General features: G+C 35.9%; 1 protein-coding gene across 2 annotated transcripts in view; it reads right to left on the reverse strand.

Moving 5' to 3' along the window:
- Positions 1–27,327, reverse strand: part of COL21A1 (collagen type XXI alpha 1 chain) — a 380,703-nt gene that overhangs the window by 113,247 nt on the left and 240,129 nt on the right. The window contains exons 8-14 of one of the 2 annotated variants that reach the window (XM_073905127.1): positions 15,166–15,334; positions 14,857–15,073; positions 12,390–12,563; positions 11,254–11,331; positions 9,491–9,499; positions 9,102–9,185; positions 1,874–1,936 (exon numbers count right to left, since the gene is read on the reverse strand). In XM_073905127.1, coding sequence (XP_073761228.1) covers positions 1,874–1,936; positions 9,102–9,185; positions 9,491–9,499; positions 11,254–11,331; positions 12,390–12,563; positions 14,857–15,073; positions 15,166–15,334 — 794 coding nt within the window. Of the gene's footprint in view, positions 1–1,873; positions 1,937–9,101; positions 9,186–9,490; positions 9,500–11,253; positions 11,332–12,389; positions 12,564–14,856; positions 15,074–15,165; positions 15,335–27,327 lie in introns of those variants that run through there. The other variant, XM_073905126.1, reaches the window with a different exon arrangement.

Raw genomic sequence — 27,327 nt, forward strand, 5'->3', positions numbered from 1 at the left:
CTCTTTCTCTCATGCCCCACATCTAATTTGACACACTTCTGTCCAGCTTTACATTAAAAAACAATCCAGAATACTACCGCTTATCTTCCCTTTCACCACATCGCTCTAGTCCAAGACACTTTTACTTCTCCCTCAGAACTGTGAAATAACCTGCTTCTACTCTTGCCCTACATATTCTACTCTCCACCTGATATTTATATGTATCTTTCTAAAACATAATCCAGGCCAAGTCATTTCCTATCCCAAAATTCCCAAAAGCATTGCCATCACATGTAGAACGTATCCAGGTGGGTCTGTTGAGCAGTGCTGCCCCAATCGCCCAGCAGCTCCTCAGCTCTCCACAGCTTCGTTTGGTCACCATCTTGTGCCCTCTTCAGACTCCCTTCTTTGACAGTCTCTCTCTAGAGAGGTTCACCTGTATATTTAACACTTTTCCCACACAACACTGGCATAAAAGGCTGCAACACTTCACTACTTCTTCAAAAGTTGGCTGTATTTTTGTATTAAGTCTGTCAGCAAACCTCTCTCAGGGAATAACAAGCTCCTGTAGAGTGATGGTTGGGGTAGTGATGGTTTAACCATTAGGCTGTGGTTCCTTCATTCCTTAAACATTACTGACTCACAATATAAACCTTTCCATCTTTCATGGCAAGAGGTTAATGTCTCATGATAAAGAAAATCCCTTAGGGGTACCTGGGTGCTTCAGTCAGTTAAGCATCCAACTCTTGATTTCAGCTCAGGTCATGATCCCAGGGTTGTGAGATCAAGCCCTGCATCAGGCTCCACACTGAGCATGGAGCCTGTTTAAGATTCTCTCTCTCTCTGCCCCTCCCCACTCTCCCTCTTAAAAGAAAGACTCTTAGGAGATACTTTTTTGGTGACAATTATTTAACATTTAAAGGCAAATTCCTAATGTTTATTTACTGTTATAAACATGTTGAGAGCTGAACTACCTGAAAATATTTGCCTAGAATGCCTTCAAGTAGATTTGCTTTATATTTCCTTAATTCAAAAATGTCCTTAAAGTTCTCTTGAAACTTGGAGGATATTAGTTTTTTCAGATTATAAGTATATTCTAGTGCATATATGTCCTTAGGAAATATCCCTTTTAAAAAAATTTTTTTTGAAAACTTTCATAGACATGAAGGGAAAAAATAAAGATTTCTGAACCTAGCTATTCATCAATACTCACTGGACAACTTCTTCAATGTAACAAAGATGTATGCAATTTTGGAGTAACTCGCCTATTAAGTGACTAGAACGCTGGTTCTATTGACCAAGCCAGGCTTAATGTTCTCTTCTGTTTAAGTAAACTTCAGTCAGGCTTCTCCCTGATTCTAAGCCCCTGATCTCCCTTTTCTTAGAGCATTCACTCCAGAAAATTTGTAATTATAAATTCTTTCTCTGACCCTTTGAGTGGCAAACCTTTTTAAAAGCTTCTTCTCAGTTTTACAACTAGCAAGGAATGTCTTTCTCAAGGACCTAGGAGCCACCCCTTTGAAATACAATCATCCAGAAAGATAAGTACCCAGATCTTCCAGTCTCTGTGAGATGGTAGAACCCTAACTTTGGTGAGTGCCAGTTAGCAAAGACAGATGGCCTAATCACAGAGGAAAACATGTGCCAAACTCAGGATAACTCAATTTGCTCCATCCCATTGATCAACAGCCTGAAGTCCTCCAGTACTTTTCCACTAGCTCCCGCCAGTACTCAAGAACCCTCCATTTCTTTGTTTCAGTGAGTGGAGTTCAATCTCTCCCTATTACAGTAGTCTTAAATAAAGTCTCCCTTGCCTGTTTAACTTAGCCCAGTGCAATTTCTACTTTGACACCATAATCCCAGTACTGGAGATGACTAAGCTTTCAGTACTCACAGGCTTACCATCTTGACCAGATTGTCCAGGGTAGCCAGGGTTCCCAGGCTGTCCAGGTTCACCCTAGAAAGGAAAAAAAAATTCTCAGTCCAAAACAACCAACCACACTGCTGCTGTCAGAGCCCTTCAAGGTTCAAGCTAATTCCATGATTTGTAGCTCTTTGTATATTTAAGAAGAAGAAAGAAGAAAGGAGGAGGAAGAAGAAGGAAGAAGAACAACAACAACAAGAGACATCCCAAAATAGGGTTAGAAAAGTAATGGCATATTTTAAATGCCCACTTTACCAAACAAAGGCTTTTTATTACATAAAATTTTCAATGATTTATTTCTGTGAGCACACCAGGTATAACAAGTAACGTACTCTTCACCAATGTAAAATGTCAATATTTATGTCAGGATACAGTTTTAGAATTCTGAAGTGCTGTAGCAAATATGGTCTCAATGCCAGCCATTTTTCTCTCATACTTCTCTTCTATTTAGACTTAATTCTATTCTCAGCGTTACAGGACAGATATCAATGACCTATGATGTAATAATTCAATTTGCAATCATTTATTTAAAAAAGTCCACAGGCTATATGATCTTACACATAGGACTCAAGTTTAAAGCCGCATGACAGTCATTTCTTTTATTCTAGCCGATGTGTCTCTTTGCCTCTATTTATAACTTTATTTAACATAATGTTAAAATTTTTAAATCTGAGTATTTACATGAGAGTGAGGCCCAAGCCAGACAACTCTGCCCAACCCCCATAGTCCTTGAACACAGGGACTAAGAAATGAAGAAATGACCTTTGCCCCCCACAAACCAAGGATGTCCAAAGAACATTAAACCATACAATATGACAATTAGCCCAGGCACATTCTATGAAACTCTAGTATGTTGCCCCATGGCCAATACTGACTGTTCGGATAGTCATCACCCATGAAAAAAGCAATGAAAGCAACATTTTTCATGAGGTGAGGGTGTTGTATAATTCTAAAAAATACTTCAAAATTAATATATTAATCTATTGCTGAATCCATGAGACCCACATGGGGCATCTTGCTTAAAAACATGAAGTCTCAGCCATCAGTACCAGTAAACTTCTGCACAGAGGCAAGGCAGCTGATTTCAGTTCAATAAGTCATTATTTGCATTAAGAACTCATTCACACAGGACCCCAATAATTATAAATTAACTAAAGACCAAAACTAAGGGTACTTTCAGAGAGCCAAATCTGAAGATCTGAAATACTACTTCAGGTTACTGGCTACGGAGAGTTGTTCCTGAAACATAACAGGAAAAATGGAAAGAACTATGCGAACTCTATTAAGTGGCCAATGAATGGGGGTTGGGCTTTTCACTTAGGAGCTGCCCAAGAGACAAAGCATGGGGAAGGGCTGAGAAGAAAGGAAATGTTATTTTTAAAAGAAATAGAGAAAGAACAGTGTAAATCCAGGGAGAAATATAATGCTGAAACATATTCTGTCTTGCTGAAGAAACAGAATTTATAGTTCTAACCCAAGGACTTCCAGTGTTAGCTGGGCAATAAGGAGTAACATTCTGGTTCTCTAGGGAGTTGGAGTTTTTCTCTTATTTTGAGAGGATCCACCTTAATCTCTAGCCTCTCTGCCATCCTTTATCCCTGTTCAAATTGGACTCGCTATCTTTTTTTTTTAAAGATTTTATTTATTTATTTATTTGACAGAGAGAGAGAGACACGTTGAGAGAGGGAACACAAGCAGGAGGAGTGGGAGAGGGAGGAGCAGGCTTCCCGCTGAGCAGGGAGTTCAATGCAGGGCTCAATCCCAGGACCCTGGGATCATGACCTGAGCCGAAGGCAGAGACAATGACTGAGCCACCCAGGCACTTGCTATCTTTCAGCAGATTCCATCTTTTCTCCCCCTGACAGGAAGTTTTTCTTCCTTTTCCACTTAAGAATCCATTATTCCTTTTTTCCTTGATGTCTTTTTCTACTGAAATGCTATAACAGCTCCTATCACTGATCCCTTATTCATAAGCAGTTTTCTCAGTTTTCCCTTGATTAGTCTTCATTTACCATTTGGATTGAAACTTCTTGAAAACAGAGTCTTTATTTTCTCCCTTTTTTGAGGGGGTGGGAAGGGTTGATAATGCTGCATATCAAGTAGGGATTCAATAACTATTTGTGGATTGATTTATTTTAAATCATATTTCCTGTTAATGACCCCCTTTACTTGCAGAGTATTATTATCAGCAAAATCTAGTATATCAAAAGTATCTGAGAGGGTTTATCGTCTACTGTGATGAAGCTGGAACACAGCTTTGGTAAAAGAAGAAACGAAATTTGTGTTTTAACACTGCATCAAAATACAAAACATATTAACATTTTAAATAAATAGAAACTAAGCTTCCAAGACAAAAAAAAAAATCACTCACAAGATAAATCCAATGTGACATCAAAAGGACCATAACATTGGTGAACAGCCCCAAGAGGGAAAAATAATCTCTTTTGCAGGTTCTATTATTGCTGGTAGGTTTTACTGGTTATTCTGACTATTGCCCTATTGATTTATTTGCAAAAACTGAGGAAGGTTTGGTGTTGTTTCCATAAAATTGGGAAAATAAAGACAGACACTAATTTTTGAGAGAAGACCAATCAGAATAAAAATTCAATTGTATTACTGTAATAAAAGTCAATGCTCTATCTTGACTGTTTATTATATGTTAAGCACTAAGTTACTTAATCCTCATCATAATCCCATGAAGCAAGTAATTTTATTATTCTCATTTTTTATATAGGAAAACTGAGGCCCCAGAAGTGTAAGTCACTTGTTCAAGGTCACACCGCAGTAGTGGAGATGACACTTGAACTCAGCCAATTCAGCTCCAGAGTCCATGCTCCTAAACACTACTATCCCTGCCCACATTAAAATGCATACACTTATTAGAACCAGACCTGGGGACTGTTAGCAAACTTAATACAGAAAACAATTTCCAAATACATTAAATGAGACATAGGACCTATTATTGTACAATTGTGACTAAATTCCCAATCCACTTTCTTCTAATTTAGTTGAAACATTTGCACATTTTGAATTTTAAAAACTATGTGTTCAGCTGAAAAGCAGTACTTACATATGTTGAATTGAACTTGTGCCACAGGATTTTTGAGTTGTTGACAGGAGTGGCAATGTCATGAACTAAGCTGAAACATCTCTGAATATGGCCTCTCAAGTAGTGTCAATATGAATAATCAAAGTAAGAAACACTTATGCTTGCAAAAGCAAGCTGATATTTTTGGTTGCTTATCTAAAACAAATGTCTTTGGAACTCTTCACCTAGGCCCAAATCCCACGTGTTCAAGCTCTCTTCTCAAAACTCCTTGTGCCTTCATTCTACCCTCCGGACTCTGCAGGAGTATCTGACCTAAGACCTATTCCCTTTTCCTAAACCATGCTCTTCCCTCCCTCAAAACTCAAACACCCACTCTCTCAGGCTAGAAGGAATCCACTTAGTCTGGGAAAATTAACATAAAAATGTGAATGCCCAGTGGCCCCTGTAATTTTCCAAAGGCTTTTGTATTTTAAACAGAGGATACTTTGATAGCCTGAATGAATCTCTAAGGGTGGTATCTGGAGGGTGAAACAAAGGAAATCAACAGAGATACAGTGATAGAAAGGGTGGTATTTCAGAGAAAAGGATTCGTAAGAAATTGTTCCTTCCTAAAAAGAAGAAAAAACGCCTTCTTTCCACTTCAGAAACAATAGATCTAACATCAAGGTTAGATCAAATGTGGGGAGTTTGTCCCCACAAAGGTTCCTAGTACTGAAGTGGGGGGAAGAAGTTGTCATTCACATGAAAAGGTCCTTTGAAAGGGGGGTTTGTAAATTGGGGATTGCCTGGATCTTTCATATCACAACAAAGGCATCCCATATAGGTTAACTGGGAAAAGGGGTGAATCAATGATTTTATAATTCATTAAATAAAAAATTATTACCATTAAGCACTGTGTTAGACATTGGAATTCCAAAGGACAATTTAGTTTGTATTAAACTTCATTGTGAACTGCTTGCATATATAAAGTATTCCAACAGATTTATTAATTTAATCACTCCCTATATTTGATATTAAGGATACAAAATGAATTAGCTCTTCTTCAAGGAACTCATAATCCAGTAATATATATATTTCTATGCCTGTTATAGAGTTATAATGCCATGGTAAGTAAGTCTAAGTATAGGAAACCAGAGTTATTTTGACCTGTTTTTCCAATAGGGTTGTCATATCTTTGGGGAACTCAGAGAATTTTAAACAGATGAGTTTATCTTTGAATAAGCACTGACCCCCCCTATCCACACAGCAATTTCTCCTGTTTCAGTCTGAGGACTCAACTCTCGGCTCCCAGAACTCTATTTCTGGTTAACAGGAAGACGAGATCTGTTCTTCACAGGTAACTTTGTTTGATGGACATCTGTAAAACTTTCCAGAGAGCATCTAACAAAAAACTGAGGCCAATAAGCCTCAGTTGGATCTATAGGAAAATGGCTTCATCTATTTTAGTTCCAGTTCTGCTAATCTAATTAAAACCCTGTTAATTCCCCAAGCCAGAAATTCTCTAAAGGAAATACAACTCAGAGTGTTGCTAGGGATTCTGTTTTTCACATACAGGTCCCTGATGTGCGTAAGGAACCACCTCCAGGGGAAAGAGCCCTAAAAGGATGGAAGAATGTGTGTGTGTGTGTGTGTGTGTGTGTGTGTGTGTGTGTTCCTGTCCTCCAGCCAGATTTTCTGAAGAAAATGGAAAGCAGATCAAGAAGGCACGCCAATTTGAAGATTGGTGGAAAACTGCAATTTCACTTAAAGTAGTAGGTGGCAATAGCGTGAGATTATGACTAAGAAAAAAAAAAGAAAATGAAAATGAGGAACACATGACACTTGGAAATACTCGATATCAGAGGCTTGACCAGAGAAGACAAAAGGTGTGCTAAGAATCTGCTGTAGGAACATACATGAATAAAAATTGATGTCACTTCAAGACACCTAATAGACCACTAGTAAAGATTCAGAAAACATCAGATGTATCTGATGCCTCCCCAAAAGTAAACAGCCTTTTAGAGATCCTGGGGGTGATCTGAACCTCCCTGGGAGTCAGAAAAGCATGCGGGGCTTTGAGAGGTCAGACATGATGTGCACCTGATTTTCATATTATATCTCTTACAGATCAAATCATTTTTATGTATAATATTCCAAGTGGAATAAACTGTGTGTGTGTGTGCGTGCGTATAGATGTGTGTAGATATATGTGTATATAAATATATATTTTTTAAAAAGAAGTCTGCTGGTAGATCACACCAAGTTGTCTTACAAGGTGTATTCTCCCAGGAGTATCCTATAGGCATTTCTTCTTTATGTCAAGGCACCCAAAATAACATGGCAGTTGCTTTAACTAGAGAACAAAGAACACCTGGATTAACTTTCCTAAATGCAATCTAAAAATAGTTTATAATAGTAAATTGATTTTAATATACTGAAATCAAATTCCCAGCCAAATAGATTTACTTTGAATGAATATATGCTTTTATTTTTTAAATTACATTTCTTGATTTTAATGAGAGGCCTAAAGTAGGTCATGAGCTATCACATAAAAATATGATGAGCATAACTGGGTGTTATATGCAACTAATGAATCATTGAATGCTACATCAGAAACTACTGATGTTGGCTAATTGAATTTAAATTAAAAAAAAATGGAGGGGAGAAACATGCATGAAAGATGGGAGGAAACAAATTATCTTAGATGAGCAGTTTAAAAGCTAAATTTTTCAGTCGTGACTGAAACACTAAGGAAATTCTATCTAAATGAACATTACAATTCATAGTTAACAAAAATTAGTAATTATTGCTTGGACACCTCAAGCAATAAATGATGAATACATAAAACACGCTTTTTGGCTAGGGAGTCATATCTGCTTCCAAGTTAGACATTATTTTTATCTAAGTAGGGTATTTTAAGATAATATTAAATGAATAAGATTTAGGAGCGCCTGGGTGGCTCAGTCAGTTAAGTGAACAACTCTTGTTTTTGGCTCAGGTCATGATCTCAGGGTCGTGAGATCAAGCCCTGTGTTGGGCTGAGTACTTGGCAAGGAGCCTACTTAAGATTCTCACTCTCTTTCAGCCCCTCCCCCCAACTTATTCAAGCTCTAATATAAGTAAATAAATCCTAAAAAAAAACAATGAGCAAGATTTATGTATAGCAGACAAACCACTTAATATCTCAGTATCAACCCGGGTCTAAGTGATCCCACAGTAAGTATCAACTTAAAAACAGTCATTCATACTTAATAGCATAGAAACATATTCAGATTATTTAGTTATATAAAAAATAACTAGTTATAAAATGGCATGCACATCATGGCTCCAATCATATAAAAATGTATACACAACTATGTAAATGTTTATATACACAAACTCTATACACATAAATTAATAGATACAAGTGGAACACGTGCATATATGAACAAGACTAATAAGAGAACATACTCCCTAAAAGTAATTATTACATGATTAAGTAAAATTGATATATATGCCTCTATTTTTAGAATTAGACACCAAAACCAAACATAACACTGAAATCAACTTTAATATTTCTATTTTATTTTTCTGAGAATCATTTTGACAAACTAAGGATTTAGAAACATATCTCAACAAATGCCATTGCTTCATTTTTTTATGAGGTTGTAAGGAGGTATCATTCTGGGAATTTGGCAGCAGTGTTTGGGGAAAAAAAGATAAACCAGCAAATAAATTAATAACACTCCCCTCCCTCACTTTACTGTGGGCCAAGGGTATCAGTTCTAGGTTCAAAAGCAAGTATAGATTGGAATACACTTTTTTATTTTTTTTTATTTTTTTTAAAGATTTTATTTATTTATTCAAGAGAGACAGAGGGAGAGAGAGAGAGAGAAGCAGAGGGAGAAGCAGGCTCCCCGCAGAGCAGGGAGCGCGATGCGGGACTCGATCCCAGGACCCCGGGATCACGACCTGAGCCAAAGGCAGACGCTTAACCATCTGAGCCACCCAGGCGCCCCTGCAATACACTTTTTTAAAAAAATCACTAAAACTAAGGTTTTAAACTGTTCTAAGGCATTACGTAGAAATTTCACAATAGCATCAGCGGTGACTAGGAATTTTGTGAATTTGCTCAGTTCTTGTGTATTTTAACCAAAAAAAAAGAAAAAAAGCAAGTTTGGTATGACTCACTTTGGGGCCTTGTAGTCCTGGCTTTCCTGGAGGACAGAAACAGGGAGCTGGGGTTGAACCTACATCACTGGGACCATTGAGGCACTACAGAGACAAAAACGGAAATCAACAACAAACATGGAAAGACACATGTATATCTATATGTACATATGTGTAGGTGTCTGCATGTCTTTATGACACTGTAAAGATATCTTACATCTGCTTTCCAATTTTATTTAGCACAATCCATTAAGAACTTCTGAATCACAAAAAGCTATGAAAACTAAATGCACTCAGACTACATAAAAATGAGTTCTATTTGTTTAATGTACTTACAGTTGATGGAAGGAAGCTAAACAGTCCCACAATACAAATATTACCTTAAGGAGAATAATAGTTTCCAGGCCTACCTCACCATTCTGAAAGAAAAACAACAATGAATGTGTTTTAAAGGACGCTTTTAAATTTCTAAATTATCTTCCTAATTTATAGATATTTTATTGTCCAGGTTCTAGATACATGAAGTATCAAAACCAGCAAGAACTAAAACATGTACGTGCAAATGTCCTAAAAAAATGACATTAATACACATTATAATGACATTTACAGTAGAAAAAAGTAAGGACATGAACAACAATGAAGAGCAGAATGAGAAAATGGAAATGCCAAAGCTGCTTGGTGTAATGGCCACGCAGGAGCAAAAATACGCCAGGGTGAAATTTATATGCTCTTTTGAACTTTCTGGAAGTCATATGAAAACCAGAGGAAAAAGCCAAAACATATCTAAGAAAGTCACAAATTCCATGCATTAAATTTTCTGCATTTTACTTTAGGAGACCTCCTCACTAAACAATTTGCTTCTTACTGAGTAACACACGATTTTAAAAAGGTTAATAATCTTTCCAGACAATAAAAATTAGATCAGAAAATGGGAAAGTGGGAATAAAGATGCAAAAGGTAAGCTACATGAAGTCACACCTGAAAGTAAGGAAGGAGACATAAAAACACACAAAAAAGCGAATGTCAGAACTCAAAATACACTATCTATTCTTGTGCTTTTATGATGTGGGAGGCTAATGGTCATAACATCAAGGCAGAAATATCAATAAATAAAGTATATAAAATGGACTCTCAGAATGTAATCACATATTAATACTTTTAGGAGAGATTAGAGGTCTGTATTTCAAGTTATAAGTATCTAAAATAAAAGTTAGAGTGTTTAAACAATTACCTCTCTAAAAGACCAAGAAATGAATCATTTCTAAAAGGTTCCATGGTTGATATTATTATAGAGCATTTAAACATACTACCCTACGTCCTCAAGTTTTCAGAACATGTAGATTTGTAGGTTATTCAGTTTGATAGGAAAAAAAGAAGATGATGGTAGTATGACTTTACAAACTAAAAGAACTATGACATGAGCTCAAAGGTCACTGGGAATCCACACTGTAAAAAGTTTAAAACATCCTATCTTATTTGCATTACAAAAATATACCTTTTTTTTTTGCCCTAGGGAAAAAGGACCACACACACACACACACACACACACACACACACACACACACCACAAGCACACATATATTATCAGACTCTAACATTTTAGCTTATAATTTTTTCCTCCTAACACATTAATGAAAATAGCCACATAAATGGAAAGTTACTATATCCTTGAAATACAAGAAAATCTTCCTTAGGTAACAAAAACAAAAAGAAACCTGTATATTCATTATGGTTTGAGAAAACATGTTGGTGAACAGGAAAATGAATCACTTCCTATTCTTTAGAATTGTGCTGTGTGGGGTATTCTGTCCACACATTTAATTAAGTATAGAAATGTATTTGACACTCCAGATACTCTGGATATTCAAAGAATCCTAGACTTTCCTAGAGCAGGTCCAGTCCTGCTTCACTTGAGTACCGGAAACATCACACTCCGAGGTGTGAAGAAAACATTTCCTTGTGCTCCTCCACTCACACTTGCACAGTGATACATTATCATTTTATTTCAATTATGAACATCAAAGTATGTTTTAATCAATGTAACTTTAATTGCACTGACAACAAAGAAATTAACTCTGTATATTAAATTAAGCCTCACATATTATCTGACTTTTACTTATTGCTCTGAAAGTACTGAAGGAAACACTTGGGAGGAAGATTCCATCCTACTCACAAATCCAGGAATCTCGCATGCTGTCTCTCGGTTGTTCTGTTCTGGGTTACAGTAGATGCGCAACTTCTGGACATCAAACTAGGAACATAAACCGCATCAGGTTAAAATTGAGGCCCAAGCTAACTGCTTCATAAGAGCGAACCAACTACATGAGCAGTCATGGAAGGCTTAAATCACAGCACCTAGCTAAAAAATAATAATACGAAATTTAAATACCTAATATATAGTTTAAAGATGTAATGCAACATAATTCATAAGGAAAACTCTAGCACCAAAAACAAAACTTTAATTTCCTTCGGGAACGCACTGGGGCTTTTTTAGTATCTCTATATTAAGAGCTAGCCTAGAGAGCATCTCCTAGGACACTTAAAAGTTTTCCCGGGCCTTCTGTGCTTATCCTAAATGTCTACAACATTTCTGATTACAAAAGAGTGAGCTTAAGAAGTCATCTTTAGTTTCAGAGATTTAGTTGCTGGCATGGAGTGTTGTGTGATGAGTAGTCCAAGCACCTGTTGCTATTTAAATATTTACTATACTCTGACATGTAACATTAATATAGAGAGAGCGTGGTGTAATTTGAATATGACAGTCTTCCCTTAATAGAAACAGAATGGGAAAGTATACATTTTCAAATAAGAGACTGTCCAAGAAATGGCTATCTTTTTATACACACATTTCTCAACCCACACACATAGATACTCCACTTTTTAAAAAATATAAAAAAGTAACAGTTTTAAGAATCCTGAAATGCATTAATCCGATTGTAACCTCACAGCTGCAGAGAAATTTTATAGCTCCCAACTCACAGCTCTAATCACAGTCTCTTTTCCAAGTTATTATTTAATCTATGCTTCTCCTGGGAAATATGAAATTAATGTTTCATAAGAATGTAGAATTCTATCCTGAACCCAGGGGAACAGTTTTCTAAGAATTCCTATAAAATCTATTAAGTCTAATTTTGTGTTTTCATACACACACTCAAACACACAATTCCACTAATAAACTGATCACATTTTGCTTAAGTGTCTTAAAGGAATTAATAATTAAGTTAAATACAGTTAAATGTGATAAATACTATCACAAAGGACAGCAAAAGCTCACTTTATACAATGCAAAAAGCAAGTCATTTTATCCACCTGAACAGTTTCTTCTTTCCCAGAATACTTTCCGATTTGAGTTTGCCCGCTGATGAAGATCCCTAAAACTGGATGTAAGGGCTTGTTTTCAATTTGTTGGTCATCAATATACAGAGTTACATCTTGTTCTGTTACTAAGAGACGAATTTGATGCCAGCCTTCATCAAATAATGTCTACAGGAAGAAAGTATGGAAGATTCATAAGTAAAATTCCTAATCTTTCTTTTTCTTTGTTCCCATTTCTTTGCTGCCAACCATAAATCCACACCACACAGAATGCTTGTATTATATACTAATTCACCCTGATCCAAGCTGGGTCTCAAATTCTACCCACCAATTAATTTATGAAGCCCTACTTTCCATTACATATCCATTACATGTAAGTAGATGTATCAAACAATTTATTGAAACAATTCCCTCAAGGTCACAAATGAATTCCTAATCTCTGAATCCAAGTGGCTTCTCCTATGCCTCATCCTATTTACTTCATTGCAACTTTAGATCTTTAACTAGTCCATCTTCCTTGATATTCTCATTCAACTTCCATGACTCAAACCATCTTGATTATCTTCATTTCTTCTTCTCCAGTTGCTCATTCTCTATTTCTTTGAGGGCTTCTCTTCCTCATTTCTTTTGATGAGGTCATTAACCCACAGATCTGTCACTAACCTTTTTCATTCTCCCCTTTGATTATCTTATCTATTCTTACAGGTCAATATTACCTCTATAGAATATCTCCCATATCTACAACAGCCTGAACCTCTTTCCTACATATGGGATCTATAATTCTAATACCGGCTAGTATAGTTTTACCAGGATATTTCACAATCAGCCTGAGGGAGAGTGTAGCAAAATGAACTTGAACTATCCCCAAAACTTTCTTCCTCTTGGTTTCCCTTGGATAATAATATCCTCAGTTTCTAAACTGCAACAAGTGTGTTTACCTCTTGCCTTTCCCTCAGTTGCAATAATAACCAGATGCAAAGTTCTACCAAATATGTCTCTTAAATGACTCAAATTCACTTCACCATTTCAAACATATTCATTGCCATAGTTTATGTTCATGGATATCTTGCTTTATCTGAATAATTTTCAAATATATCTCTAATTCCATCAGAGAAGATGCCACATCTTATTAATTTCTGGATTCCCAGGCCTAGAGCAATTCCAGGATACAGATGAAAATATTTTTTTATGAAAGAAAAAGGAGAAGGAGAAGAGAGAGCAGCTTTGACCATGACACACCTATGATTCAAGACTTTTTGATGAAATCCTGTCATCCACTGGATGAAGCCCAAAACCTTTTGTATGCTTTCCAGGTCCCCACAGATTGAACTCGCACCTTGTTAGCTTTTTCTTTCATGTATCTTATACTCCAAACACAAGGGACACCACTTTCTCTTCTTTAAATAAAAACCCTGCATTTTACTACAACGATTACTCAATACTGAACCACTGACTTACATGTCCTTCGCTCTCTTCATCAAAATCCTGTATCTTCTTCAAGGTCCAGCCCAAAAATATCTCATTAATAAGACTTGCCTATATATTGTGTTAGAATCTTTTTCCTCTACACTCCATTAATACCTTGTACTTCTATTAGATACCAGAGGCCTTCAATCTTCCATTAAAAATAAGTTCCTTGACGGTGTGAAACATGTCTTATTCATTTGTGATTTCTTACAGAACCTAGCATATTGACCTTAATAAAAATGGCAGCCAAATTTTTAAGAAATTTAATCTGCTTAACAAATGAAGAAAATATACAGGTGGCATAATTTCATATACAACCTTGTACATTTCCTAAATTATACAATATACTCAGACTATAATTATAATAATGATCAAAACATAACTGTTTCTATCACTGGCATCTGTATTCTGAACACATTTGACTTGGAAAATACACTTTTATCTTTAGTTTATCAATTTTACTAAATATAGTCTCCTTTGGGGAAAACAAAGCATTCTCCTAATAAATGGGAATTCTGCACTCATTATCTACCTGTATTTAAGGTTCTAACAAATGCCTTTTTCTCAATATCTTATAGGACATGGCAGTGTAAGATGAACCAACATGACTTTGATGAGACTTAACTTCAATTCCTGATGCCACCACTTACTAGCTGTGTTACTTTGAGATGGAACTTAATATACTTTAAACTTTTTTTTTTTTTTTGGTCTGTACAGTGAGAGCAATGGCTTCTGCGTTGGGTGAATATTATAATTAAATGTTCCTGGCATCTAATAGCAGGTACTCAAAAAATGTGAGGTATCCCCACTCCTTAATCCCATCTAAGAAACAACTTTCCTTCATTTGTTGCTTTTATTCAATAAAGCAACATTAAACTATGAAGTCAGTATCTTTTCAGCCATGTTAAAATTATGGCTCTCTTCCTCGAACACACACAAACCTGGTGGTGATTCCCCCAGGAATACCATCATAATCGTACCCAGGCATCTTTACCTTAACTTGAGGGTCAGCGAAAGTGACCACTTGTGAGCCATTAATTACGCTGGTTGTTAAAAATAGTAACGTTTTATCCACACCATTTAAGGTAACTGCTATTTGTGGCCTTCCATCAATGGTTAAAATTCTCCATAGATCCCACATTTTCTTGACCTTAAATCTCTGAGTGGAGACAAATACATATGATGGAGGAAGACCTTCGGGGAAAACATTGCTAGAAAAAGAAGAATGTGCATAAGCTTAAAGAATTCTCAACATGTCTACAGACATATATAAAAAAAGTTTGTATCAACACAAAACATATACCTTGTGAATTCTGATAAGTCAACTTTTGATGTCACTTCATATCCTTTTATCTTTGTTGGTGAAAGCAGTATTCTTTTCTTAACCTTTTTCTTTACACCCAAGCCTAAAAGAATATCAAACCCTTTCTCATCGCGAGCTGCCACTGGAATTCGTGTTGGACAAACAGATTCTGTAAATTCAAAGCAAAAGCAGTAAACATTGATTAATCATGGATTACATCAACAAGAAAATGAGAAATATTAGAGAAAATAATTATAAAATCTATATATGCACACAAATGTATATAAATGGATGTAAATGCATTTTCTGAGAAAACATGCAGGAGTGTTTCTGACATTTGAAGTCTCAAATGTTATTTTCCCCCTAAAAGGGGATAAAAGTAAAACAGAATTAGAAAAGAAACATTTGTTAATAGATTGCTTTAAGAACACTATGCTGACATTTATAAATCACTATTTTGAACGTGGGGCAACTTAATACCTGCGGGGTAGAATACTGGAATGGCATTGACGATTCTCATCCAGGAATTACTATTAATTAGTTGCATAACTCTTAAATTTCTTGGATCTAAGAGATGTACTCTAAGATTCCTTTCTTGCATTCCCAGCATTTGAGGGGTAAAAAAATAAAAGTGTCAGTCTTGATATTCTTTCCAGTTTTAGCAGATGATAATTCTATAATTCAAATATCATTGGTTCTATTACTCTGGAAAAAACTGTGAGTCTTTTCTGTTCATGAAAGTTCTTGAAATGGGCCTATTAGCTCATCTGTGATTAATTATATTATACTAATCATATTTATAAATAAAGACTATTTCCATAAGAATAATTGTTAAAGGGCACCTGGGTGGCTCAGTCGGTTACGCGTCTGCCTTCAGCTCAGGTCATGATCTCAGGGTCCTGAGATGGAGCCCAGCATTGGGCTCTCTGCTCAGCAGGGAGCCTGCTTCTCCCTCTCACTCTAACTCTGTGCTCTCTCTTGCTATCTCTCTCTTAAATAAACAAAAATCTTTGGGAAAAAAAGAATCGTTAAGATTTGCATTATACAGTCATCTGTATAAATTATAAAAATATGGAATGCTTTTCACTTGCTTGGAAACTATTATCTGAAATTATGTGGAAAATTTTATTTGGTTGAAATGATATTAAGCTAGTACATTATAGAAATGGTGCAATGTTTTCAGATTCTTCCAAGGCCCTCATATAATATATACATTGAGCATGACTGCTTATATTTTATAGAGCAGCTAACAAAATAAAACAAGAACAAACTCCACTAAACCTCTTTAAGATAATCACCCTCTTACACAACATTAAGAAGAGGGCATAGTACCATATTTATATTACAATAAAAAGTAATGAGATAGATTTTTATTAGCCCAATATGTACACTCATAATTTATACCAAAGAATATTAGAAATAAAATAAAGGTTTGATATAAATAAAATTATAAGTATTCCTGGAAAAGGAGGGGCATTTTTCTCTTCAGGTCTTAAATCTTAAGTTTTGAAGTAACCCAGTGAATTACAACCTTCTTCCTCTGGTAAGCTTGGAACTGAGTGTTGAGGAGATACAGGAATGAGGCAAACAGATGTTGGTTAGACATGTGATCCAGTGAGTTTGGTAGATGCACACCATAATGAACCACCTCACACCATCCCAGAAGCACAGGGCTGACTTATTCCCTATCCCACCTTAGAAGCAGGACCTGCCCACGAAGTTCACACCTGGTCTACAGAGGAAACCAAAACACACTAGCTCCACAGACACACTGATCCAAGGAGAAGACAGCTGAAGGCTCTTGGCCAACCATGTCCAGCTACTTTTATCACACTCACTCATCTGAAAACTGATTTTTCTCATTCAGTGGTAAGGAGCTAAAAAAGGGTGGGAGAGAGATCAGAAGAGTTAGCCTAGCTGAAATCCCTCCACATGAAAACATGAGAAGCAGGGTCTAAGTGTTTCTAATAACACTCTATTATACAGTTTAAATCATAAATCAATTAATAAAACTAAGTATTTTCTGTCATGATGCAGGGGTTCTTTTTGGGCAGGCAGTGGGGGGAAATATGCAGAACAATACATGAAGCCTCATGTCAGATGCATTTGATTTAAAACTGCAAAAGAAGTTCAGCTGAAAAGAAAACATTACATCATAAAAATATTCAGATTTGAATTGCTTTGATTTTCTTTACAAATGAGAAATTATAAGATGTTGGATTAAGACCTCAGACTTAAGACAAGAACACGAGGTTTAGACTGAAGCCTCTCTCTTAACCTCTCCTGAACCTCTGGATTCTCATCTGAGAAGAGAGAATAATGATGTCCTTCACAGGGTTTGTCTGAGGATCAAATGCAATGATGTATGTGAAAGTGCTTTGTAACTCCAAAATGGCATGCAAGTGCAGGGGATAAAGCAAGCATTGTGTCCATCCTTTTGCTCTAACAAAGTCCTTTACACTATCTTGTAATACCCAAAATTTTATGGGGAAACAGTGTGGCTTGATTTGTGATTTCACAGCTTGTGAAATAAAAAATGTACAATATAGCCATGTTTTCATTACTACCTAAGCACATCTCATTAAGAAGTATAGATTTAAATAATTATGTTTACTTGAAGGTAATTTTTCTTCCCAATTCATTCACCTACAAGAACAGTATCTTAACACATGGGAAGTAAAAAAAATGTAGTTACAATGCTCAAATACAGTTTCTATGTTTGTATATATCTAGCTATAGGAAAGAGGTAAAAGAAGTTTGCACAAACTTGAGGAAAGAGAGGTAAATAATTAATTTCCCCATTGTGTAGAAAAAATAAATATATGTTTAAGTATACAAACTACATCCAGACAAAAGTATGGAGACTGGAAATAAAAAGTAAAATGTGAAAACTATAATTTTAAGTACCAGGAAAATCAAATGCTAAGAGAGACTCAGTTGGGAGCTTGTTATAATACTTACAACACGTAATTAGAATAATCCAGATAAACCAAGTTATTTTAAAGGAATGCATTCAGGAGCAAGGGTAAACAAAACAGAAGACTAAAGTTCACAAATTATTTCTACACCATCTACACAGTTTTAACTTAATTTTATTCCAATATGTTCAGAATATTCAGGATAGGAATGCCTTCTCACAGGAGCAAAGGTTACTCTATTTATTTTAAACCCTGGGAACCAGTAATACCTGCTTTTTAGTTCGGATGATTTATTTTTGCTTTTGTTTCCCTTGCCTTGGGAGGTAAGAAATATCTAGGAAAATGTTGCCATGGCTAAAAATCACTGCCTGTGATCTCTTCTAGGATTTTTATGGTTCCAAGTTTCACATTTAGGTCTTTAATCCACTTTCAGTTTATTTTAGAATGGGAGAAGATATTTGCAAATGACATATACAATAAGAGGGGTTAATATCCAAAACATATAAAGAACTTAAAATTCAATACCAAAGAAACAAACAATCCAATTAAAAAAATAGAAGACATGAATAGACATTTTTCCAAAGAAGACATAGACATACAAAAAGATGCTCAATATCACTAATCATCAGGGAGAGACAAATCAAAACCACAATGAGATATCACCTTACACCCGTCAGGATGACTAAAATCAAAAAGACAAGAAAAAACAAGTGTTGGCAAGGATGAGGGAAAAAAGGAACCCTTATGCACTGCTGGTAGGTATGTAAATTGGTGCAGCCACTGTGGAAAACAGTATGGAGGTTCTTCAAAATATTAAAAATAAAAATGCCATATGATCCAATAATTCTACTATTAGGTAGTTACCCCCCAAAAAAAACAAAAGTACTAATTCAAAAAGATATATATACCCCTATGTTTGTTGCAGCATTGTTTATAATAGCCAAGATATGGAAGCAACCAAAATGTCCACTGAAAGACAAATGGATATACACATACACAATGGAATCTTACACAGCCATAAAAAAGAATGAGACTTAAAAAAAAAAAAAAAAAGGTGCGAATACACCATTTTGAAAAAAAAAAAAAAAACCAAAAAGGGAATATGCAAAGAGAAAAAAAAAAAAAAAAAAAAAAAAAAATAAAAATATAGCGGAATACAAAAAAAAAAAAAAAAAAAAAAAAAAAAACCCAAAGGAATAAACAAACAAACAAAAAGCAGAATCAGGCCTATAAATACAGAGGACAAATTGATGATTGCCAGAGGGGAGAAAGATAGGGGGATGGGCAATATAGGTGAAGGGGAGTGGGAGATAAAGTTAATGAAATTTTAATAGCATCATATGATGGCAGATGATGGATACACTTGCGGTGAGCATACCATAATGCGTAAAATTGTTGAATCACTATGTTGTGCACCTGAAACTAATGTAACATTATATGTCAACTATATTCAAAGAAATTTTAAGTTCTTAAGTGATCCATAGAACCCAGAAAAAAATATTCACTTTTCTATTAATTCTCAGGGCTTAGTAATATAAGTAATCCAGTATTACCAAGTTCACAAAAACATGTTTTATTTAAAATTCTGCCATGGACACAGACACAAAAACTGTATAAATCTTTAGTCTAACTAGAGCAACCAAATTCCAACTACACCTTTCCAGCTCTAAGTTAATATCACAGGAACACTGATGAACATATTATTCTAGAACATATCTAGCCTACTTTATGTGTCCATTTAATTCAATTCCACATTGCCACATTGTTCGTCTATCACCTCTCTCCAGATGTCACCTGGTTCTTTTTCAGATCAAGGGAATTCTATCAAAGAGATCTGTGGTCAGAAACCAAAAGTAATTTTACTGATCCAGACCTGATAGTCCAATAAAACAGAGTTGACTGGTGCAGATCTGTGCAAGCCAACTTCTTCAAACTTTCATGGATTGACCTTGGTTTTGATGGCAAGGCAAACATGAGTGTATGTCCAACTGATACATACCCCTCAATGGTATTCAGTGGCAATTTAATACATCTGCCTTACTGAAGGTAAGGTAACTGAAGGTAATATTTATCATCATGTACTTTAATGTCATGCACAAGTTCATCAAAAGGAGGAACAGTCACCATTGTTCCAATTTAGTACCAAGGTTGTGATAACTTAGACTTCATCATAACATACTGAAATACAATAAAATAGTAAAACCAAAATAAATTATGGAAACAGAGATACTCTTACCAAAGATTAAATAACAAAGAAAGTAGCCCCAACTTCACACAATTTCTTTTCTCATTACAGATTGAATGATCTCATCCTCCTTTACCATCAAGCAATCCCACTTTCTTGAAATCTAGGTTGATTTAGAGTCAACAGTCCTTCATCTGAGGAAGATGTCTGCCAAATACATGGCTGACAGACAATGAGACACAGTAAGCGTAGATTTCAATGGTAAGTCAATGGGAAAAAGAGACTCCTATTACTCTTTAGTACAACTTGTGCACAAACCAGAAAAGTCAAAATTTCTTGTACCATTAAGTCGCCTCACTGATCACAGAATATATTCTTTTTAACAATAAGAAAAAAATATAAGAAATAACAATAATCTTTGGCCTAAGGAATAAAGAAAATTCTACAGGCTTATAAAATTACAAAAATAACTCCTCTGGTTTTGCCATTTCTCATTTTAAAAGCACTGATTATGTAATGAAATTTTTTTTGTTATTCCTACCTCAATACTACAGATGGAGAAAGGGTAATGTGTTTTGCCTTTACATATACCCAGACAATATTATGTGTATAATTCCTTTACCTCATTCTTCACTCCTTTTCTTTTTCCATTTTTAATTTCAGAGCTTTTGTCAGATATTACAGTTATGTAGCATTTTAACATACAAACTATTTCTTTTTTTAACTAAATGTCCAGGCATCTTAACATGTCCCTAACATTTCTCCAGCACACTGATATTAACGTTCATAAAATGTGGTCTGATCACCAAAGTTGGAGTCAGTCACTTAGCCCAAGATCACACTTCAATTGGAGTCAGTCACTTAGCCCAAGATCACACTTCAAGAAAGTGATGTTGACAAAGGCAAGAACCAAACCTGGATCCTGGTCTGATTCCAGAGATTGGGCTGGACCACCTTACAATACTATAGCCTCAGTTTTATAGAAAAAAAAAAAAATCAGGAGATAGTGCTTTACTTTAACAGATATTGTGCTGAGTTTTTTAAACCTTTTTATTAAGGTACAAACTACATTCAATAAAATGCCCTAATTTCAAGTGTGAATCAACTGGCACATATTCATGTTTATAAACTAGTACCCAGAGAAGACATCTAATACCTCTGAAAGTTACCTCATGATCCTTCACAGACAATAACCACCACTACCAGAGGCCACCACTGTAATGATTTCTATCATCATGGATTAGTTTTGTCTATTCCTGAACTTAATATAAATGAACCATACAGTATATTCTTTTACTTGAATTTTCTTACTCAACATAGTATCTGTAGGATTATCCATGTTGTTTCATGTAAGTTACTTGTTCTTATTTGTTGCTGTGTAGTATTCCACTCTATGAATTATATTATGATGTCTTTATCCATTTTTATGTGGGCAATCATTTGAGTTGTTTGCAGTTGACTATTTTTAATAAAGCTGCTATTGACATTCTTGCATATGTCTTTTGGTAAACATATGAACTTATTTCTCATAGTCAAATATCTGGGAGTAGAACTGCTGTTTCAGAGGGTATCTATATACTTTGCCCTAGTAGATAGTGCCAAAAACTTTTCCCAAGTGATTGTACCAATTTTCACCTCTACTAGCATGTCTATTACCACTTGAAAAGGATGGAGGTGTTATGAAAATAAAATACGTAATTAGGTGACAGATATTATACACAATGTTTCAAAGAAAAGAGGGGGGAATGGGCTATCCATACAAGTTTTAAACATTCCTAATGAAAATTATTCTGAGTATTTTCTTGTTCATTCCTTTCTTAGATATAATTAATTCATACAACTGCATGTAGAGCCAATCATAAACACTGAGAGCAAGGTCTATATGTTGTAATTTGTATATTTTCTAAATCATGCCATAATCATTCTACTTTTCCAATGAATACTCACACATCACTTTTCACATAAAATATAAGCATACTGTGTTTATTTGATCGGAACATAGCTCTAGCCTCTCTAATTAAATGGAAAGTTATTTTTAGATATACATTGTCCCTAACAATGTAAATTGCCTTCAATTCAGATTAGATTCAAAACCTTTTAACCTACAGATAGATTATAAAGTGATTCTCCTGAAAGTTTGATGAGATTTTACGTAATACTATACTCAATCCTATCCTATCCACCAAACTTTACCCTACCTCCCACCTGTCATTTCTCTCTGCTCCACCTTGATGGTTAGAAATTCATGTATATATGTACAAACAGTAAAGAGGAAGAATGGAAGGGATTCAGTTTTATATGAGGACAGAAAAGTTAATCACATGTATGTTATGAAATCATGGAACCTAAAATACTGGCCACCTCCAAAAACATCTCAGTTGTCCTGGCCATGATTGCTGAAATGTGTACCTTTACCCTCTGTGACTTCTCTTGAAATACAGATGGAATTATAGGAGTAGGGTAAGGTAATGTACTAGGCCACTATTACAAACACTGTAAAGCTTGAATCAGAAATCAAATTATCCAGCAATCTCTAAGCAAAGAATAGTATACAAATTATGAGTGATTTTTTTTAAAGATTTTTATTTATTTTTGAGAGAGAAAGAGGGAACAAGCATGAGTGGGGGAAGGACAGAGAAAGAAGCAGACTCCCTGTTGAGCAGGGAGACCGATGCTGATGCAGGACTGGATCCCAGGACCCTGGGATCATGACCTGAGCAGAAGGCAGATGCTTAACTGACTGAGCTACCCAGGCACCCAAAGTATGAGTGATTTTTGATGGGAGGAAAAGAAATTCAGGAGAAGTCCTAAACATCATTCCAAGTTAAAGTGCATCATTGTAGAAAGCACTGGAAGGAAAAAAGCCTCAAAGTTTACAGGATGAAAGATACCAAAGTTACACTCAAGCAGCAATCTCTCTCTCTCTCTCTCAAAGAAGATAAGGCTGAGGATGCATAGCTAATTGCCTTCTGACCTCTAGCCTTTGGCCCCATTTGAGCAAGTCAACATCCTATACCCCTTCAAAAAAACAGATAAATTTCCTGCCTCATCCAAAAGTCAAGATGGTGGAAAATAAAACAGTAAGTATACACAGGCAAGGGGCACCTGGGTAGCTCAGTTGTTAAGCGTCTGCCTTCGGCTCAGGTCATGGTCCCAGGGTCCTGGGATCAAGCCCCACATTGGGCTCTCTGCTCAATGGGAAGCCTGCTTCTCCCTCTCCCATTCCCCCTGCTTGTGTTCCTTCTCTGTGTCTCTCTCTGTCAAATAAATGAATAAAATCTTAAAAAAAAAAAAAAAGAATACACAGGCAGTTTTCTAGAGCCTGCTCTTTACCCACACCTGTGCATAGGCAAGCTCAACATACCTGAATTAAAATATGGGTCCTAAAACCCAGTAATTCAAGCCATCGGCTGCTGGAAGCCCTTAAAGACACCTAAGGATGGTATCTTCCAGGGAACAAGGAGAAATTTCTTTCTCCCTCCTTTCTCTCCTCTTTTTGCGTCAAGCCCATTCTGATTTACTCAAAAAAGAAACAGAAGAATGATGTCAGCAAGACGGTGGAATATAAAGTCACAGCCCACATTCTCCCACTAAACATTGATTTAACAATAATAAATGGACCAAAATACCTTTATGAAAATTCCAGATTTGGATTAGGAAGTTGAAGTACCCCAGGTGAGCACAAAGCCAAGAAGAGCCTCACTGAAACAAGTTATATGAGTAATTTCACTTTATCCAGATCATTCCCTCCCTCAAGCCTGTACAAGTGTGCCAGGAGAGAAACCCCTCACTTGTGATACTGCCTGTGAGTGGAAAAAAGAAGAGTAGAGCATGTATCCACAGGGCTGCCCAAGAGACTGGTTTCTGGGGTGCCTGGGTGGCTCAGTCATTAAGCATCTGCCTTCGGCTCAGGTCATGATCCCAGGGTCCTGGGATCGAGTCCCGCATCAGGCTCCCTGCTCCTTGGGAGCCTAGTTCTCCCTCTGCTTCTCTCTCTCTCTCTCTCCCCCTCTCTCTCCCTCTGTCTCTCATGAATAAATAAATAAATAAAATCTTTAAAAGAAAAAAAGAGACAGTGGTTTCTGTCTAACCTCATTTGGAGCACTGAAGGAACTAGAATCATTTGGATTCCTGGGAAGTGCTGAGAACAACGAGTCTTGGAGGTGGGGGGAGGGAGTTTGTTGCGGCTAGCATGGCTCAGCATGATCAAGAGAAGACACACACTTGAAACTTCTCCCTCTGGAGGAAGAGAAAAGAGTGGAGCATGTATCCAGCATTCTAGCTTTCCCAAGGGCTGCCTGAGGGAATAATATTTGTCCCACCTAAGGATGCTGACAGGGAACAAGAATACAGTGGATGCCTAATGCCCACTGAGAACACAGTGGGGAAGCTTACAGCTACAAAACTAGAACTTAAAGAGTTATTGATAGATACCAAAGGGAGTGAGATATTATGAGCTCCTAGGAAAAAAAATAGCAAACCTCTCTAATTAAGAAATTGCTCACTCAGGCCCAGAGAAATTGCATCCTTCCATAAAAAGGCTTCAAAGGCCCCCAGAATCGCTAGACAGACTAATGGGACTTCCCCTGTACAATGCCAGTTGGTAAAGACTGAGAGAAGTGACTGTTTTTTCAAATGTGTGGATCCCAAAACAAAGCTATAAGAAACACAGAGAAATAGGGAAACATGATCCAATCAAAGGACTAGAATAACTCTCCAGACACCAACCCTAAAGAAAGGTAGGTGTATTACCTGAAAAAGAATTCAAAACAACCCTAATAAAGATGCCCTATGAGCTTAAGAAAATGATGGTATAAACAAGATGAGAGTATCAATAGGGATATAAAATATAAAGGAGAACCAGAAAGAAATTTTGGAGCTAAAGAACACAATAACTAAACTGGAAAAACAAAACAAAGCAAAACAAAAGGACTGGAGGGGCTCCAAATCAGACCCGATCAATCAAAAGAAATAATCAACAAATTTAAAGAAGGTTATTTGAAAATATCTGGGCAGAAGAACAAAAATTTAAAAGAATGAGAAAGATTGAAGAAAGCCTAAATGACTTATGAGACACCATAAAGTACACCAATATACATATTATAAGCATTTCAGGAGAGAAAGAGACAGAGTTTAGTTAAAGAATAGCCAAAAACTTCTCAAATCTAGAAAAGGAAATGTACAACCAAATTAAAGAACTCAAAGAAAACCACATCAAGACATATTATAATCAAATTGTCAAAAAAAAAAAAAAAGAGTTTTGAAAGCAAGCAAGAGAAAAGCCACTCATTATGTACAAGATTATCTGCCCCCCACCCCTTATGACTACTGGCAGATTTCTCAATAGAAACTTTGTAGGCCACAAGGTAATGGGATGATATACTCAAAGTGCTTGCTGAAAGAAAAAAATTGCCAACTAAAAAACTATAACTAGCAAAAATATTCTTCAAAAATGAAAGAGAAATAAGCACTTTCCCAGATTAAAAAAGGCTGAGGGAGTTCATCATCCTACCTTATAAGAAATACTAAGGAAGTCCTTTAGGTTGAAATTAAAGGACATTAAACAACAACACAAAAGCTGTGCAAAGTATAAAACTCTTTGGTTAGGGGCACCTGGGTGGTGCAGTCAGTTAGGCATCCAACTCCTGGTTTCAGCTCAGGTCATGATCTCAGGGTTGTGAGATCGAGCCCCATGCTGAGCATGGAGCCTGCTTAAGACTATCTCCCCCCTCTCCTTCTGCCCCTCCCTGCTGTGTGTGCACACGTTCTCTCACAGTCTCACTCTAAAATGAAAATAAATAAATCTTTAAAAAAAAACTCACTAGTTAAATATATAGACAAGTTCAAAATACTATAATACTCTAACAGTGGTGTGTAAATCACTTTTAATTCTGACAGAGAAGTTAAAAGAAAAAATTATAAACAATAACTGTAAAAATATGCTAATGAATACACAATGTAAGACGATGTAATTTGTATCATTAATAATAAAGTGTGAGGGGGCAGGGAGAAGCAAAAATGTAGAGTATTTGTATGTGATTGAAATTAACTTATCAGTTTAAAATAAACTACTGTAACTATATGATGCTTTATGTAACCCCCATAGTAACCACAAAGGAAATACCCATAAAAGATACACAAAAGAAAATGAGAAAAAAATCAAAACATGTCACTGCAAAAAAAAAGGTGAATGAAACACAAAGGAAAAAACACAAAGTAAGAGAGAAAAGAGGGACCAAAAAAGGTATAAGACATACTGAAAACAACAAAATGGTGGTATTAAATCCTTCCCTATTGCTATTTCAGATAATAAATGGATTAAATTCCCAAATAAAAAGACATAGAGTGACTAAATGGACCAAGAAAAAAAAAAAAAACAAGATCCAACTATATACTGTCTACAAGATATATACTTTAGGATTACAGACACACACAGGCTAAAAGTAAAGGGACGGAAAAAGACACTCCATTCATATGGCAACCAAAACAGAGCAAAGGTGGCAATACTTAGACAAAACAAACTAAGTCAAAAACTCAGATGAGACAAAGAAGGACATGATGTGATGATAAAAGGTCGATTCACCAGCAAGACATAACAATATAAAAATATATGCACCCAACATCATAGCACCCAATATATGAAGCAAACACTGAAGGAACTGAAGGGAGAAACAGTAGACATAGAAACAGAATACACAATAATAGTAAGGGATTTCAATTTTCTACTTCCAGTAATAAATAGAACATCCAGACAAAAGACCAAAATGGGAACACAGAACTTGAACAACACTATAGACCAAATGGAGCTAACAGAGATACACAGAGAACATTCCACCACACAGTATCAGAATACACATTCTTCTTAAGTGCAAATGAAACATTCTCCAGGATAGATCACATGTTAGGTCAGAAAACAAGTCTTAACAAATTTAAGAAGACTGAAATCATACCAAATATATCTCCCAACCACAACATAATGAAACTAGAAATTAATGGTAAGAGGAAAAGTGGAAAATACACAAATATGTGGAAATTAAACATGATACATGTCTTTCTCTG

The sequence above is a fragment of the Callorhinus ursinus genome, unplaced genomic scaffold, assembly GCF_003265705.2.
Source record: "Callorhinus ursinus isolate GAN/ISIS: 27379988/994484 unplaced genomic scaffold, GSC_fseal_2.0 scaffold22, whole genome shotgun sequence".
Taxonomy (NCBI): domain Eukaryota; kingdom Metazoa; phylum Chordata; class Mammalia; order Carnivora; family Otariidae; genus Callorhinus; species Callorhinus ursinus.